The 18,135-nt window shown below is 43.5% G+C and overlaps 1 protein-coding gene across 1 annotated transcript in view; it reads left to right on the forward strand.

The window, feature by feature from the left end:
- Positions 1-18,135, forward strand: part of LOC126183935 (serine protease filzig) — a 160,293-nt gene that overhangs the window by 85,094 nt on the left and 57,064 nt on the right. Inside the window, exon 2 of the mRNA XM_049926282.1 lies at positions 11,698-11,770. Coding sequence (XP_049782239.1) covers positions 11,698-11,770 — 73 coding nt within the window. The remainder of the gene's footprint in view (positions 1-11,697; positions 11,771-18,135) is intronic.

The raw sequence follows: 18,135 nt of genomic DNA on the forward strand, positions 1-18,135 counted from the left end.
TGCAGTTTTCCTAGATCGTTTGAGAAACGTGACTGTCCCTCTCCTGCCGTATATTTGTTCAACTGCACTTGTGCGTGCGAGGTCCTCATGCTAATTACAGTCCCTTACATTTGTGGAATGCTAGGACTGAGAGATGTACTGTGACGTTCAGTTTAATCAAACGTATAAGTCACTTTAATTGCGCAATTAACACAACTGCAACTGCGGCTAAGTAATCCCAAAGCGCGTTTATGAAGATTCACTTGCGTAGCAGAACGAGAATTCACTCTCACTATCACTGTCTGTCACTTCACTCTCGCTGCCTTTACCTTACCAGGACTGTTTATAATGATTTGCGCCCTGCGTATCGTAGGTTTTAGAACTTCCCAATGGCTGCTGCCACGCGAACCTGTTGTTGTGGTGATCATTCGCCGCACTGTTCTACTCCAAAGACGCAATCTTCGACTGACTTCTGGTGCTATGTAGAGAGCATCATGATGCTAAACACGCTGTCTCTGGTACCCACGATGTTGACAGAATGTCAAAGTGTAACAGTTCACTTTTCTTTCAGTATTTCATTAATGAGTAATACGAGATATTCTTAACATGCAGTGTGTGTTCACAGACACTGCACGCGATCTAAGTTGAACCGTGGAAGCACACAGCAACATACACTACTGGCCATTAAAATTGCTACACCACGAAGATGACGTGCTACAGGCGCGAAATTTAACCGACATAAAGAAGATGCTGTGATATGCAAATGATTAGCTTTTCAGAGCATTTACACAAGGTTGGCACCGGTGGCGACACCTACAACGTGCTGACATGAGGAAAGTAAAACCGATTTCTCATATACAAACAGCAGCTGACCGGCGTTGCCTGGTGAAACGTTGATGTGATGCCTCGTGTAAGGAGGAGAAACGCGTACCATCACGTTTCCGACTTTGATAAAGGTCGGATTGTAGCCTATCGCGATGTTTATCCTATCGCGCTGGTCGAGATCCAATGACTATTAGCAGAATACGGAATCGGTGGGTTCAGGAGGGTAATACGGAACGCCGTGCTGGATCTCAACGGCCTCGTATCACTAGCAGTCGAGATGACAGGCATCTTATCGGCATGGCTGAACGGATCGTGGAGCCACGTTTCGATCCCTGAGTCAACAGATGGGGACGTTTGCAAGACAACAATCATCTGCACGAACAGTTAGAAGTCGTTTTCAGCAGCATGGACTATCAGTTCGGAGACCATGGCTGCGGATACCCTTGACGCTGCATCACAGACAGGAGCGCCTACGATGGTGTACTCAACGACGAACCTGGGTGCACGAATGGCAAAACGTAATTTTTTCGGATGAATCCAGGTTCTGTTTACAGCATCATGATGGTCACATCCGTGTTTGGCGACATCGCGGTGAACGCAAATTGGAAGCGTGTATTCGTCATCGCCATACTGGCGTACCACCTGGCGTGATGGTATGGGGGGCCATTGGTTACACGTCTCGGTCACCTCTTGTTCGCATTGACGGCACTTTGAACAGTGGACGTTACATTTGAGATGTGTTACGAGCCGTGGCTCTACCCTTCATTCGATCCCTGCGAAATCCTACATTTCGGCAGTATAATGCACGACCACATGTTGCAGGTCCTGTACGGGCCTTTCTGGATACAGAAAATGTTCGACTGCTGCCCTGGCCAGCACATTCTCCAGATCTCTCTCCAATTGAAAACGTCTGGTCAATGGTGGCCGAGCAACTAGCTTGTCACAATACGCCAGTCACTACTCTTGATGAACTGTAGTATCGTATTGAAGCTGCATGGGCAGCTGTAGCTGTACACGCCATCCAAGCTCTGTTTGACTCAATGCCCAGGCGTATCAAGGCCGTTATTACGACCAGAGGTGGTTGTTCTGGGTACTGATTTCTCAGGATCTATGCACCCAAATTGCGTGAAAATGTAATGACATGTCAGTTGTAGTATAATATATTTGTCCAATGAATACCCGTTTAACATCTGCATTTCTTCTTGGTATAGCCATTTTAATGGCCAGTAGTGTAAATAATGTACCCACATTGTCAGAGTTTGTGGTGGTTTATGTAAGTAGATAAGAGGATTAAATATGGTAATCAAAACTACATTGTGGAAGTTAACGGTAAATGATCACGTTGGCGACTTTGTCAAATATTTTACTGTCGACACTCAAGAGTGCAGTCATTACCATGTCCGTCGTACCGTGTGTTACTAATAAGAGGCACTGATAATTCTCATTGATTCATACCGCAAGCATACTTTTCAATGGTTCAAATCTTTCATTCAATCACAAACTGTGCTCAGAAACCACATTTTGGCGCCATCAAGCAGAAAGAGAAACTGTTGGTGTCATAGAAAGTCATTAATATGCGTGCCTTGTGATATTACTATTACCAAGAGGTTCAGTTGGCAACCAGTTGTCACTTGTAAACGGTATCTTTAAGCAGCTGGATGAGTCGTTTACGCTAATAGTGCGTTATATGAATAACACGAGCGCATAAGTCGCTCCACGTCTAATTTTCATATCTACCTATACAGGTTGTAACGGGTATAAGCGCACATATTTTTGTTGACGACTGAGGTTGGTGTACTGATCAACATTACATCAGTATTTACTTCATTTGCAGACTAATAATTATAGCTATTAGGAGTAGCATGTTTTTAGGTTGGTCAGTACATGTGGCAAGAGAAACCCATTAATGCTTATTTTCCCCTGGTAGGCGAGTTAGGTGTAGAACTTTGAACTCTTGGGCACAAAACGGTTAGTCTATATCGACAGGTGTACTCCACTTAGGTGTAGTTACGGCCATACAGAAAACATCGGATTGTAAAGTTTGTGACGTGTTTGTGGGAAGACTGTTCGACGCAGAGAGAGAAAAAAAAAAAACAACAACATAGTGATGTGTGTACATATGAAGGTACTACATATAAAAATACCTCCACTTACACCCGGCAAACCCTGTATACTCCGCAAGCCACTGTGTGTAGTGCATGACGCGGGTTACATCGAGCTAATAGTACTGATTTTCTGTAATGTTTCAGTCACGTATTTTGTGAGGGAAAAATGGGTGTCTACTTGCATCTGTACGTGCCCCATTCTCTCTTCTCGATTTGTGATTATCTCTACGTGAGATATAAGTGGTGACAGCATGACAGTCGCATAGTCTTCTTCTCATATAAATAACTTCTATAAATTTACCCAACACTCTTTGAAGACAACGACGTCGTCTTTCTTCCAAGGATTCTGATTAAAGTTCCCAAACATTTCTTCTGCACTCTCGTGTGGGGTATAAGGGCTTGTTGTGAGCCTGACAGCGCGTCTCGAAACTTGGGATCGATACTCTATCATTGATCACACTAGCGTCTTGTACGCTATTTCCTTGAAAGATGGATGGTATTTTCCCAGAACCCTTATAACAAATCGAAGTTTCCCATTCGTCTTTCCTAACAGGAATTTTACGTGATCGTCCATTTCATATCACTTCTTAGCGTTTGCCCTAAATACCTGTACGATGCGGCAGGCTCAAACTTCTTTTTCTTTGTTACAGGCGTTGTCTAACATTTATCCACGTTTAAAGGGAGCTATCATTCATTGCACCAAGTGAAAAGTTTGTCCATGTTTTGCTGTATTTTCTGATGATCGTCCGACAACGATACTTCGTGTACCTAACGGTATCGTCATAGAGCAACCTCATAGTGCTATAGAGTCCCATTTGGTAAATCATCTATGTATATTGAGAACATTAGAGGTCTTATCGCACGCTGCATGAGCATGTCACTTACATTAAGAACCATGAGTAAGTGACCTATGCAACAGCATTGAAACGTAAACTTCAACTTCGCTCAGCTAAGAGGTTTATGTTTCAACAAGTTCACACTGGGGTGTACCACCGATTCCTCCCATCCGACGGCGTGTACCGGCAGTGACTCACATTCACCTCTACCAGTTATGCTGCCAGCAACACAATAACGTCTGATATATTGCCTATGTACCAGGCGCAGCCAACTGTTCTGTATACAATTTTGTGCGACCCTTCAACGAGAGATCTTCCTGAATAAATGTGATTAATTTAGTGTAAGATTATTTTGCGCTGTCTCTCGTGTTAAAAATAAAAGGCTGATATATTAAAATAATAGCTAGGCTGTTTGAATACGTCCGCTGCCCCACGGTGAGAAAAAGGAAAAGCAGCGCTGCCAGATGGAAAAAAAGTACGAATACGTCTGCCACCCCACAACAAGAATCAAAATGCGCAGCGCCGGCGTAAACGTGTTAAGTGCTACATCAGTCTTGATTTACGTCACCAGAATTTCCACAGCTGCCAATCTGCTGCTGGGTATGTTCATATGAGTTCTCACTTCACATTAAATTACATCAAAGCTGAACCTGTATCTGTGCCACATCTGAGTAATCCTTTGCAATTAGTCAGTGTTTTTTGAAAGTAAATAGGAGAGTTTGATATACTAACAAAAACTAACTATGACAAGTAAACCACTTGCAAGCATCGTTCAGTTGTGATGGAGCACTTCATATCAAATGACGTGACTATGGGTGGAAAGTAAGACCTATTAAACAACCGTAAATACATGTAAACGAATTTTAAACTTTGAGAAAAATATATCGACCAATTTATGCATCATAAGGTTGAAGGTCTCTTTCAGTTCCTGTTTACTTCCTAATACATGATAACGGAAAGACGGTTCTGCCATGAGCAAACACAAATTCTTCTTGTTTAGCTCCCAGACACGTTTCAGTGAGGTTTCACCATCGTCAGTGGATTCAGTTATTTTCTGTCAAATGACGTGTAAATAAATTTTGCATGATAATATATACAAGTTTCAGATTATGGTCACTACATTTGTAACATTATTAACAGGAAAAATATTTACCTTAATGTCATATACGGATGTTTATTAGCTTTCTGACATTTGCACTATAGGTGATATTTTGCTCCAGTTTGTAATCTGCAATTAACCAGAATTTTTCGATATTATGTTACGTATGTTTACGAAAATCTTTGGCCTGAAGTTGAACTATCGCTTTCTCCCATTTTGCATAGTTTCATTTTAGGCCTAACAATTTGGTAAACATACCTAACATAATGTTGAAAAGTCATAGACATCCATGCACATGGCAGGATTCCAACCTGCGACCGTAGCAACAGCGCGCTTCCTGCCTGAAGAGTCTATAACCGCTCGGCCACACCTGCCGGCTCCGCTACTTCTCAATCAAGTAGATCCTCAATTCGCCTCACAAGGGCTGAGTGCGCCCCGCTTGCCAACAGCACTCAGCAGACCTGGAAGGTGACCCATAGAAATGCTAGCCAAGTCCGATTTGATGGGAAACGGTGTCACCACTGTGCCAAGACCGTTGGCGTCTTTACATGTTATTTGACAGAAAATAAATAAACTCACTGACGAAGACAACAACTGAAGGAAGCATGTTTGCTTTTAAACCAAGTAGAAGTTAGGTTGCTTGCTCAAGGCAGAACAGTATTTCCATAATTATAAATATCGACCAATCCATATTTTCTAGACAGATTCATCTGGTCATCAATTTATTCAGAAATTTCGATGCATTAGAATCCCTTCTGCCATTCACAGTTATTTTGAAGTCTTGTCTCATTGGTTCTGAAGGAAACCTCAGGACTTAATTCTGAAAATAAGAAACTGTACTTGAAACTATATTTTAGTTTGAGTGTGTGAGTTGTTTCAGAAATCGGTACAATGCAGCAGTTAAAAGTATGACTGAGTTCAAAGAAGATCTGCACATTGCCTGAATTATATGCTTGACTAACATAACAGAGTTCAATGAATGTACAGTAGATGTAAAGGGAGATGACGAAAATTCTCAGAGCTCAAAGTTATACATGTTTCCTGTTGTGGACTGGTAAGACAGCCAATCCACTAGGAGGAAGCCGAAAGGCACGCGTTTAAGCTCACGCAGGCTGGCGTGGGGTCTGGAACAGGACACGGAATGAGACTAGTAAAAAACGTACGTAGCTTCTGGAATACTTAACTTTAATCCATAATTGGTGAACATCGCTCTTGACGGTACATGTTTTACAGCATCAATAGTAACATAATGGCGCCTTGCTAGGTCGTAGCAAATGACGTAGCTGAAGGCTATGCTAACTATCGTCTCGGCAAATGAGAGCGTAATTTGTCAGTGAACCATCGCTAGCAAAGTCGACTGTACAACTGGGGCGAGTGCTAGGAAGTCTCTCTAGACCTGCCGTGTGGCGGCGCTCGGTCTGCAATCACTGATAGTGGCGACACGCGGGTCCGACGTATACTAACGGACCGCGGCCGATTTAAAGGCTACCACCTAACAAGTGTGATGTCTGGCGGTGACACCACATTTCCTCCATGAATAGATGTTGCTTCGGCATGAAAGGTGTTCCCTCATTCATAGCGTCATTGTTCTTGCAGTGCTGGGAAAAGATAATCAAGGAGGCTATGGAAATAGGAATTTGCGTTAACAGTGCTGGTAGAGATATGGGATTACGCACAAATAAATGAGCGGAGCGAGTGCGTGACAAAGGAAGAGTGCAAGAGATATGCTCTCCATCGCTTACATCCGACGCTCCGGGTAATGTATCATCGTTGTCGCTATGCTCTCTAGAGCAGAAGGGACAACATTCACATCTGTCGTTTCCCATCATCTCTGCGACAATCAGTAGCTTCCCTCACGAAAAAATGCTAAATACTGTTGATAATTTGACATTTTATTCGGATTTATGTGACAAATTCACCGGAGGCCATGTATACAAGAAATATGGTCGTGAAACTGTGTGGATTTGTCAGAAAGTTTGAGCGAATTCGGATATTACTTTTGAATGTGTGCTGTAACTGCAACTATATCTGCTGGGATGTTGTCTCAATCTCAGGCCTTTGTTAGAATACTTATTAAAGATAAGAATACATACGTAAGAACTATTATACATATTTTTCATTGTAACGGTATTAATCCTTACTATATGAACAACAACGATGAGAAAAGTAAATGCACAAGCTAGGATAGGCCAAGAACTGTGGCCTTCTCCTTGATCAATTGAAGGAATCCGCGGTAAACCTGTAACTCGACGGCCACGCTAGAATTTGAACACCACTCCTTTCGAATACGAGTCCAGGGTTTCAAACACAGTCACTTCCTCAGTAGGTCACCTTTGAGAACACACTTAGGATTACAAATATAAAGCAGCGGTAAGATACATTGATCAACCATAACATTATGACGACTGTTCACCGCGACGTTATATGCCACCTGGTGGCGTTGCATGCACGTGGCGCGGTAAGGAAAGTATGTAAGGGGAACAGACATGGACGGGAGATCACCCTAGAGAAGATATGGGCTGCAAATGAGGAAATTCTTTCAGATAAGCGACCTTGACAAAAGGCAGATTATTATTACGCTAAGCCTGTGAACGATTATCTCGAAAACGACGAAGCTGACCAAATATTCACGTGCTACTGTCGTGAGCATCTACGAGAAGAGGTAAAAGGAAAGTGAAACTACCACTACGCGCAAAATGATTGGATGACCACGACTATTCACAAGCGTGGGGTTTTGATGCTTGTCTGCTCTGTAAAGTAGGATAGTTGGTGATCTGTGGGACCTCTGCCGAAAGAACAGAAAGCTGGTGCACCCACAACTGTTTTGGAGCAGACCGTTCATCGTACATTGTTGGACATCGAGCCGCAGCAGACCACCCCTACGTGTTCATACGTTGACCCAACGACACCATCAGTTACGATTGTAGTGGGCATGGGACCATCGGCATTCGTACGTCAATCAATGGAAACGTGTCAGCTCTTCGGATGAATCACATATTTACTACACTAGGTCTATTGTCCTCTCCACAAATACCGTCACCGACGTGAATGGCGGCTCGAAACATTCAGCGCGCCACGGGCGCAGTGCTGGGAGAAGTTTTATGCCGTGGAAGATGTTCTCCTGCGCTTGCATGTGACCTGTGGTAGTAATAGAAGATAGGCAGACAGATGCGAACCACCTGCATCACTTCATCCTTGATGTCTTCCCCGACGTCGATGTCATGTTCCAGCAGTATAACTGTACGCGTCTCGGAGCCGGAACCGTGCTACAGCGGTTTGAAGAGCATTATAGTGAACTCAAGCTGATGTCTCGGCGACCAAATTCACCTGATGTATATCCTATGGTACCATCTGGGTCGCTATCGGGTGCAATCACCGCGTACGCAAATCAGCGATCCATTATTTCCGCGAATTACATGACCAGTGCGTAAACATCTAATGCCACATACCTACACAAACCTACCAACAAACTGTCGGATCCCTGACACGCAGCCGGCCGTTGTGGCCGTGCGGTTCTAGGCGCTTCAGTCTGGAATCGCGTAACTGCTACGGTCGCAGGTTCGAATCCTGCCTCGGGCATGGATGTGTGTGATGTCGTTAGGTTAGTTAGGTTTAATTAGTTCTAAGTTCTAGGCGACTGATGACCTCAGAAGTTAAGTCGCATAGTGCTCAGAGCCATTTGAACCTGACACGCAGGAGCAGTGATGTATTTCGTTCGAAAGACGGACAAACAAGCTATAAAGCAGGTGGTCAAAATATTTTTGCTCCTTAGTGTATCTCTCTCCTACTGCGCTTTCTATTCCTACACATGAGGTAGCAATTCCCCTCTCCTCCTCCCGCCCCTATTGAAGTTTCATAGCACGCTCTTCCATAATGTCATGGTCAGTGTCTTAAAAATGTAACAAAAATGGTACATTAACAGTAAAATCTTCATATTATTACGAAAACGAAAGAAGTTACAACTTTCTGTATGATCCCACCGAAGGAGAACAGTGAGAGCCTTTGTAGAAAAAGCATAAATACGCTAGTTTTCCACCTTTCACGGATTGGATTCTTCCTTTTAGACTGAAAGCTAGATAAAAATCCAAGAGACTGAATCCGTAATCCGCCTTTTCAACAGAAATTCAACTGTTTGGTCCACTGGCGAAAAACGGGTGATGTGAGACTCGATAGTGTAAGTGACGACGGCTGCAGGTGCACATGAAATAGAAATCCATTGAAATAACTGACTAAAAGTAGGTAACAACAAAGAACATCGTTTGTTGTTGAAAGACGAAAATAGAAGAATTAAAGCCAGGATGCTGTGATTTACCAAATGTCAAAATCCGAAAGGAAGACCTAACAGTGCTCAAACGGATACAAATAGCTTTTCTGGGTATTGCTAGATACAGTGATGAAGACACATAAGGTAATGCTTGATTTTTCAGTATGTACATTTATACTATGCAAATAGTGTGCGCCATTTAAATAGCTTCCCACTGATGGAGACGGACTGAATCAGGAAGGTGTATGTTCTTAGTCTTTTCATTGAAATTAGACATCTATTTATGCTTCTTTACTCGGCTTGACAACAATGTTTTTATCATCGGTGAAAAAGGATTCTGCCTCCTGAGTCATATTCGGTAAAATTTCGGTTACACGAGAAATCACATAGATTTATAGGTTGTAGATTCAACAGTATATGTCGGGATTACAATCACGAACGACTTAAACTGGAACAATCTCGCAGAAAACTATGTGGGGAATGTGAGCCAAAGACTGTGTTTTATTGGTAGAAAACATAGACGGTGGAGCAAATCTACTGAAGAGATTGCCAACAATACGTTTGTTCGTCCTCTTCTGCAGTATTGCGGTGCGGATGGGATCGTTAGTAGATTGCCGGAGGTCATCGAAAAAGTTCAAAACGGACAGCTCATCTTGTATTATCACGAAACTGTGGAGAGAGTATGATGGCTATGACAAGCGAATTGGGGTGGCAATCATTACAGTAAAGGCCTTTTCACTGCGGTGAGATCTTCTCACAACATTTCGTTCACCAATTTTCTCCTCCGAGAGCGGTTTTGCACATCCTCTCCCAAGCGCTTAAATCCGAATTGCAGATTGACCATGTAGATATAGATGAAGAAGAAATACAATTCTGTGTCCGTGACATAGAGCAAGAGCAGCACGGGGTCGTGATAGAAGACTGCGAGATGACGACTGTTGTAATCATTCCCCATTCAGATTATGTGGTGTCCTTCTGTGAGTCATATGAGTTGATGATCTTCATATCAGGAACGGCTATTTTATAAACTAAGGAAATAATCTGATTTGGACAGAAGATGGTTATGATCTTCATCCATTTTATTTGAAACTGTATTTTTGATACACTACTGGCCATTAAAATTGCTACACCACGAAGATGACGTGCTACAGACGCAAAATTTAACCGACAGGAAGAAGATGCTGTGATATGCAAATGATTAGTTTTTCAGAGCATTCACACAAGGTTGGCGCCGGTGGCGACACCTACAACGTGCTGCCATGAGGAAAGTTTCCAACCGATTTCTCACACACAAACAGCAGTTGACGGCATTGCCTGGTGAAACATTGTTGTGATGCCTCGTGTAAGGAGGAGAAATGCGTACCATCACGTTTCCGACTTTGATAAAGGTCGGATTGTAGCCTATAGCGATTGCGGTTTATCGTATCGCGACATTGCTGTTCGCGTTGGTCGAGATCCAATGACTGTTAGCAGACCATGCAATCGGTGGTTTCACGAGGGTAATACGGAACGCCGTGCCGGATCCCAATGGCCTCGTACATCAGCAGTCGAGATGACAGGCATCTTATCCGCATGGCTGTAACGGGTCATGCAGCCACGTCTCGATCCCCGAGTCAACAGATGGGGACGTTTGCAAGACAACAACTATCTGCACGAACAGTTCGACGACGTTTGCAGCAGCATGGACTATCAGTTCGGAGACCATGGCTGCGGTTACCCTTGACGCTGCATCACAGACAGGAGGGCCTGCGATGGTGAACTCAAGGACGAACCTGGGTGCACGAATGGCAAAACGTCATTTTTTCGGATGAATCCAGGTTCTGTTCACAGCATCATGATAGTCTCATCCGTGTTTGGCGACATCGCGGTGAACGCACATTGGAAGCGTGTGTTCGTCATCGCCATACTGGCGTATCACCGGGCGTAATGGTATGGGGTACCATTGGTTACACTTCTCGATCATCTCTTGTTCGCGTTGACGGCACTGTGAACAGTGGAATTTACAGTTCAGATGTGTTACGACCCGTGGCTCTACCCTTCATTCGAGCCTTGCGAAAACCTGCATTTCAGCAGGATAATGCACGACCGCATGTTGCAGTCCTGTACGGACCTTTCTGGATACAGAAAATGCTCTACTGCTGCCCTGGCCAGCACATTCTCCAGATCTCTCACCAACTAAAAACGTCTGGTCAATGGTGGCCGAGCAACTAGCTCGTCACAATACGTCAGTAGCTACTCTTGATGAACTGTGGTATCGTATTGAAGCTGCATGCGCAGCTGTACGTGTACACGCCATCCAAGCTCTGTTTGACTGAATGCCCAGGCGTATCAAGGCCGTTATTACGGCGGGAGGTGGTTGTTCTGGGTACTGATTTCTCAGGATCTATGCACCCAAATTGCGTGAAAATGTAATGACATGTCAGTTGTAGTGTAATATATTTGTCCAATGAATACCCGTTTATCATATACATTTCTTCTTCGTGTAGCAATTTTGATGGCCAGTAGTGTAGATGTGCTACTAAGTGGTACCAAAAGTTGTGGACTATGTCCGGGTTTCAGTGTGGTAACAGCATGTGTGATGTGTTTCAGATGATGGCACGGCTGCTGTGGTTGGCGCTGCTGCTCCACGGCGGTCTGGCCTCGCAGAACGCAGCAAAGCAAGGTACTCTCTCTTCTGCCAGCGATCCACTCGCAGCTCTCCACGAGACGCGGAGAGCGAGTTATATTGGAAATAGTCTGCTGCAACGAATGCCTTGTATGATATACGAAGCACTCACGAGGAAGAAATTTGTAATTCTTTCCCTTCGTACGAAATGTAGAACTTTTGCGAGGGAAATACGCTTGAAGATTCATGTGTTCATGACTGCAATCGGTCTTCCGACCATACTGGTCGTTTAGTGATGTTGATTAATCGGCATTGCTCATTTTTCTTTCATAAATTTTGGAGCTGCATCCTATTGCTTAAATATTGAGAGTTGTGCAAATATTTATTTATTTTATTCTCAGCACTTCACTCACGGTAGTAATCGGATATGTGGACAGCCCCTCCCAGGTGAATACTTCCATATTGTGCTGCAGAGACGCCGTGCATCTCGTATACAGCGACAGATTGTATCTGAAACAATAAATAATTAAATAAATTAGGTTTATAATTCACATAAGACTCCATACATATTGTTTCAAACATGTGTAGCGAGTAAGCTTTTTCACTACATGTTATGCTTGATGGAGTACCTTAAAACTATATCTCTAGTTATTACTTCGATAACTGTCTTGTGGTATTGGGCCTACAATGACTGCTCACACGTATAAAGTTAGTTGTACTCTGACGAGATGATAAAGCACTAAAGCACTCCGTCTTCAAGCCACGAGTGGCCTACCGGGACCATCCGACCGCCGTGTCATCCTCAGTGGAGGATGCAGATAGGAGGGGCGTGGGGTCAGCACACTGCTCTCCCGGTCGTTATGTTGGTATTCTTGACCGAAGCCGCTACTATTCGGTCGAGTAGCTCCTCAATTGGCATCACGAGGCTGAGTGCACCCCGAAAAATGACAACAGCACATGGCGGCCTGGATGGTCACCCATCCAAGTGCCGACCACGCCCGACAGCGCTTAACTTAACTCACGGGAACAGGTGTATTTGTAGTGATAAGCTAGTTAAAAAAAATCATTGTCCTTAGATCATAGATTTTTAATGTTGCACACTTTATAATCCGTGTCAAATCTCTGAATATTATTGGAGAATGATTACTAATAACGAAATTATTATTGCATGTATTAAACAACTGACATGTGTTTCTTGATGCTAAATGTATTCTAAAATGTTAATCTGTTTTCAGTGAAAAAACGAAAAAATGCATAATTGTCAGATGTAGAGACATTTGATACAGACTATAGTTTTCTATTCTGCTCCTTTCTTCATCTGCTTTCGTATGACTGTGCTGCTGTGAAGGTAAAATGAGAATACTAACATAAAAAAGACTTAATAACGAAGAATTGATCCCCAAGGCACTGGAATTGTTTGATTCCGATACTAGTCGGAAGGTAAAAATCATCGTGTAAACGCTACAGAGAGTTCGTTTAGCACTTTTGGATGGATCCACAGTAAAAAATAAATAAAAAATGAACAGAATCACATCAGAGAGAGCTGCAAAACTAACCAACTCGCCTATAACTGGAAGCTAAATCGAGCAGGAACACGACCTAAGACGGCTGGTCCCAATGGAAAATCTGTACTGAATCGTCCAGGCAAAGACAAACTGGAAAGGAAGCCAATAGTCAGCGAGGAATCAGATTCAGGACAGTCTGAGGCAGAGTCGGAACTTCATGATTCTTCTTAATCTTATGAAAATCAAGATATTGATTGGCAACATCTTTTAAAGATTTTTATAATGGTATAGTATAAATAAAAAATACTACCTATAGGCTAGCCACTTAATATAACCTACTTTTAATTTAAAAAATGACTGTTAAACTTGAATATAGTTTCCGTTTTTTATTACATACTACCCTAAGAATTGACGTCATTAAAGACGTAAACAGTTACATTTACAGTCCAATTTATTTCCGTTGCCGCGAGGGATTAGCCGAGCGGTCTAAGGCGCTGCAATCCCGGCGGAGGTTCGAGTCCTCCCCCGGGCATGGGTGTGTGTGTTTGTCCTTAGGATAATTTAGGTTAAGTAGTGTGTAAGCTTAGGGACTGATGACCTTAGCAGTTAAGTCCCCTAAGATTTCACACACATTTGAACATTTTTTTTATTTCCCTTAATAACCCTCCCGTAATTCTCAAGCAGGTTTTTAAACTTGGTTACCCAACCACTAAAGAAGCAGTGTTGCAGAACACCTTTCCAATACAAAATATCAGCTTAATTCTTTTTTAAGCGCCACGTATCAATTAATCTTTAAAAAACATAAATTCCGGGGCATTTACAAATTTTGGGCATTTTCGCAAGCATTTATCCTGAGCATTTACCCCAACTTATAAATGCCCAGGCATTTTATACCGTTCCCCCCCCCCCCCCCACCCCACCGATATGGGCACCCTTACCAGAGGATGGTAAGGTAGCCGATCGGCACTAGTGGCTCATCAGAGTCGGAACGTAAAGCTGGTAGCTAGACTATGGTTAATCCCACAGGGCAAAGAATGACCTTGGTACTATTTTAAAACAATTATAAGTCAAGTAGAAAAGAGATTCTAGTTTCAGGTAGCTGCAGAAGAATATAGTCGAAAGTTATCAGGAGATCTGAACATAGGGATACTGTGGAGATATGAACGGTTGGAAATACACGCACCTCAGTACGTGATAAGAAAGGTGTGACTGCTTTTATTTAAGGTGTATAGCCTGCAAAATTTTTTTTAGCTCTTTTAGAGGAGCTATGGGAGAGGAAACAGCAAGCCTAGCAAAGCACATAGAGAGGAGCATTTCTGAGGGAGACGCTTCTCTCACTCATTGCAGACACTAGAGCCAATGTTTCTACTACATACAGAGCGTATTCCTTCTTTTCCGAAAAGGAGACCAAGATAGTTGCTGCTATTGAATTACTTCATCACTCACCCCTCCACAAACAGTCTCATTCAAAACAGAGAAATGAGACAGAAGATACTACAGTGCTGTTGCGCACATATTGGTTGAACGTTAGGATTGGTCATGGGTGGATCTAGCACAGCAGTGGCCGAAAGACTTCTTATATCTATTGATTCTGAATTAGGGAAACCGGCACTAGAAAACTTATTTACGAATACGCTATGTGATCAAAAGTATCCGGACACCTATTAGTGGACATTAGTATGGGTTGTGTCCACACTTCGCCTTTATGACGCCTCGAAGTCTGCTTACGATACTTTTATTGTAGTGTCGGAATGTCTGTAGAGTCCATTACTCCACAAGACCCGTAACCAGGGAAGATTCTGATGTTGGACGCTCTGGTCTGGAGCGAAGTCGACGTTCTGACTCATCCCAAAGGCGTTCCATTGGGTTAAGCCCATTTCAGGAATGTTATTATCCGTAAATAATTGACTTACAGATGCTGCTTTATGACGCTGTCACGTGTCATGTTGATATGAACGATCATCTCCGAATTATTCCACTACGGTACGCAGTACATAACGCCGTAAAATGTGCTCATACTTTTGCGCATTAAGCGTTTTCTTAAGCACAAAAGGGGAACGCACACTAAGCACGAGGAACACCCCCCCCCCCCCCCCGTGCCCTAAAACCACGTTCTCCATACTTCACTGATGGTACAACTCATGATGGCTGGTAATATCCTCCAGGCATTCGGCAAACCCAGACGCTTCCATCGTATGGTCACAGACTGTCACAGCAAACACTTGTTTCTAGTCAGTCACTGTCTAGTTGAGTCGCTCTTTCCGCCACCTCAAGCGTCGTCTATAAAGGAAACTCCTCATCGCATCCCCCCCAGACTTTGTCGTAAAATGGCACGGTGAGTAGCCCGTCAAAAACCGAGCATAGATCAAGCGTTAAAACAGAAGAAGGTGTACTGAATTGTGAAAAAAGAAGCAAATTACGAGGGTGAGACAAATGAAAACCTTAAATATTTTTTAAATATTATTTATTGTGCAGAAGTGATACAAAGCTGTATAACTTTTCAACATAATCTCCCCCACGCTCAATGCAAGTCCTCCAGCGCTTACAAAGTGCATGAATTCCTTTAGAAAAAAATTCTTTTGGTAGTCCGCGCAACCACTCATGCACCGCATGGCGTACCTCTTCATGAGAACGGAACTTATTCCCTCCCATTGCGTCTTTGACTGGTCCAAACATATGGAAATCAGTTGGGGCAAGGTCTGGTGAGTATGGTGGATGAGGAAGACACTCAAAATGCAGGTCTGTGATTGTTGCAACTGTTGTACGGGCAGTTTGGGGCCTTGAATTGTTATGTTACAAAAGGACACCTGCTGACAGCAATCCACGTCGCGTTGAATTGATTGCAGGCCGCAGATGATTTTTTAGGAGATCTGTGTATGATGCACTGGAGACAGTGGTCCCTCTAGGCACGTAATGCTCCAAAATGACGCATTTTTCGTCCCAAAGGAGAGTCAGCATAATCTTCCCTGCTGATGGTTCTGTTAGCAACTTCTTTGGTTTTGGTAATGAGGAATGGCGCCTTTCCTTGCACGCTCTCTTCGTTTCCGATTGGTGGAAGTGAACCTAGGTTTCGTCCCCAGTAACGATTCTTGCAAGGAAGCCATCACCTTCTCGTTCAAAGCGCCGAAGAAGTTCTTCACAAGCATCAACACGTCGTTCTCTCATTTCAGGAGTCATCTGCCGTGGCAGCCGTCTTGCAGACACTTTGTGAAACAGGAGCACATGCACAATGTGGTGTGCTGACCCATGACTAATCTGTAAACATGCTGCAATGTCATTCAGTGTCAGTCGGCGGTTTTCCTTCACTATGGCTTCAACTGCTGCAATGTTCTGTAGAGTCACAACTCGTGCCTAACCTGGACGAGGAGCATCTTCCACTGAAGTCACACCTTTTGCGAACTTCCTGCTCCATTCGTAGACTTCCTGCTGTGACAAACATGCATCACCGTATTGAACTATCATTCATCAATGAATTTCAGTAGCTTTCACACCTTCACTACGCAAAAACCGAATAACAGAGCGCTGTTCTTCCCTGGTGCAAGTCGCAAGTGGGACGGCCATCTTTATACTGATACTGTGACAGTGTGTGTGCATCTGCATTATGCTGCCACGCACAGGCCATTCTGCACGCTGTTTGTAGCACGCTTACCAACTTACAGGATAACGGCGCGAAATTTCGATTTCTTATTACAAGTTTAAGGTTTTCATTTGACTCACCCTCGTAGAAACATTGAACAGTCCAAGCTCAAGATGTTGAATGTCGAGCGACTTCGGAGAACCCCGCCATCGTGCTTATGTGGGCACGGTGCTGGGCTGCGGTGCTCCAACCTTCCTCAAGCCCAACTTTTTTCCACAAAATTATGAAATTTCCGTCCGCTCATCGGCTTGTCTATTCTCCTTCTGTAGTCTTGGAGTTGTCATACTGTTGATTATAGAATGGTGGTCATGTGGTAAGAATATTTTACCCTCGCAAGTAAATGTGATGAATAGTGAGTGCAGGTGAGATGCCGCATAGACCTCTCACAGAAGTGAAAACAACACATAAACGAGGGTGAACTATGCTACAACAAAGGAATTCAAGATTCAAAACTTCCAAAACGGAACGTATGACTCATAACGTGTGGTACTTGTGTAGAACAAATGGGAAAAGCACGTACGTCTGGAGGTCCCTTCATTACGCTTAACTGTTGCAAACGGGCGTGACATATCGACAGAGACACAAATTTTAATATAGCGAACAGACACATCAATGATTGGATGGATAATTCATAATTTCGTGAAGAAGAAAATGGGTACAAGGAAGATCTGAACAGATCTCCCCCTTTGCTGTGCAACACCTTGACCACAACCACGACGCCGTGGCTGCTGAAGTGTGCTCGATGTTGCACATCTTCAGCTCTGACCGTTCATTGTTTCTATTCTCCCTCTTTTTTGACATTTTATTATACCTTCTTCTGATTTCATGCTCGCTCTGTGATCGGTTTTTGATGGGCTATCCATCAACTTACCATGAAATCTGAGGGGGTGGGATGGAGAGTTTGCGTTGTTAGTACTGGCTTCCGAAGTTTGTGAATTGTGAGGTGTTGCTCGACCATTGAACCCTGTACTTCTTGACTCACTACGCACAGTTATTTGCCAGATGGACTGCTGGCAGCACATTGGAGTTCGCGGGTGATTCCTTCCTCTGGTGTCACGTGATTTATTACAACCACCCTCCACAAAGTTCGACGGTCCCTATCCGTCAGTTCATGAGCTCTGTATGGTAACGGTTTAGCTGTGGTTGTTCCTTCGCGTTTCCAGTTCACAGTCAAAATGGTTCAAATGGCTCTGAGCACTATGGGACTCAACATCTTAGGTCATAAGTCCCCTAGAACTTAGAACTACTTAAACCTAACTAACCTAAGGACATCACACACC

Source organism: Schistocerca cancellata, chromosome 4, assembly GCF_023864275.1.
Source record: "Schistocerca cancellata isolate TAMUIC-IGC-003103 chromosome 4, iqSchCanc2.1, whole genome shotgun sequence".
NCBI classification, from domain to species: Eukaryota; Metazoa; Arthropoda; class Insecta; order Orthoptera; family Acrididae; genus Schistocerca; species Schistocerca cancellata.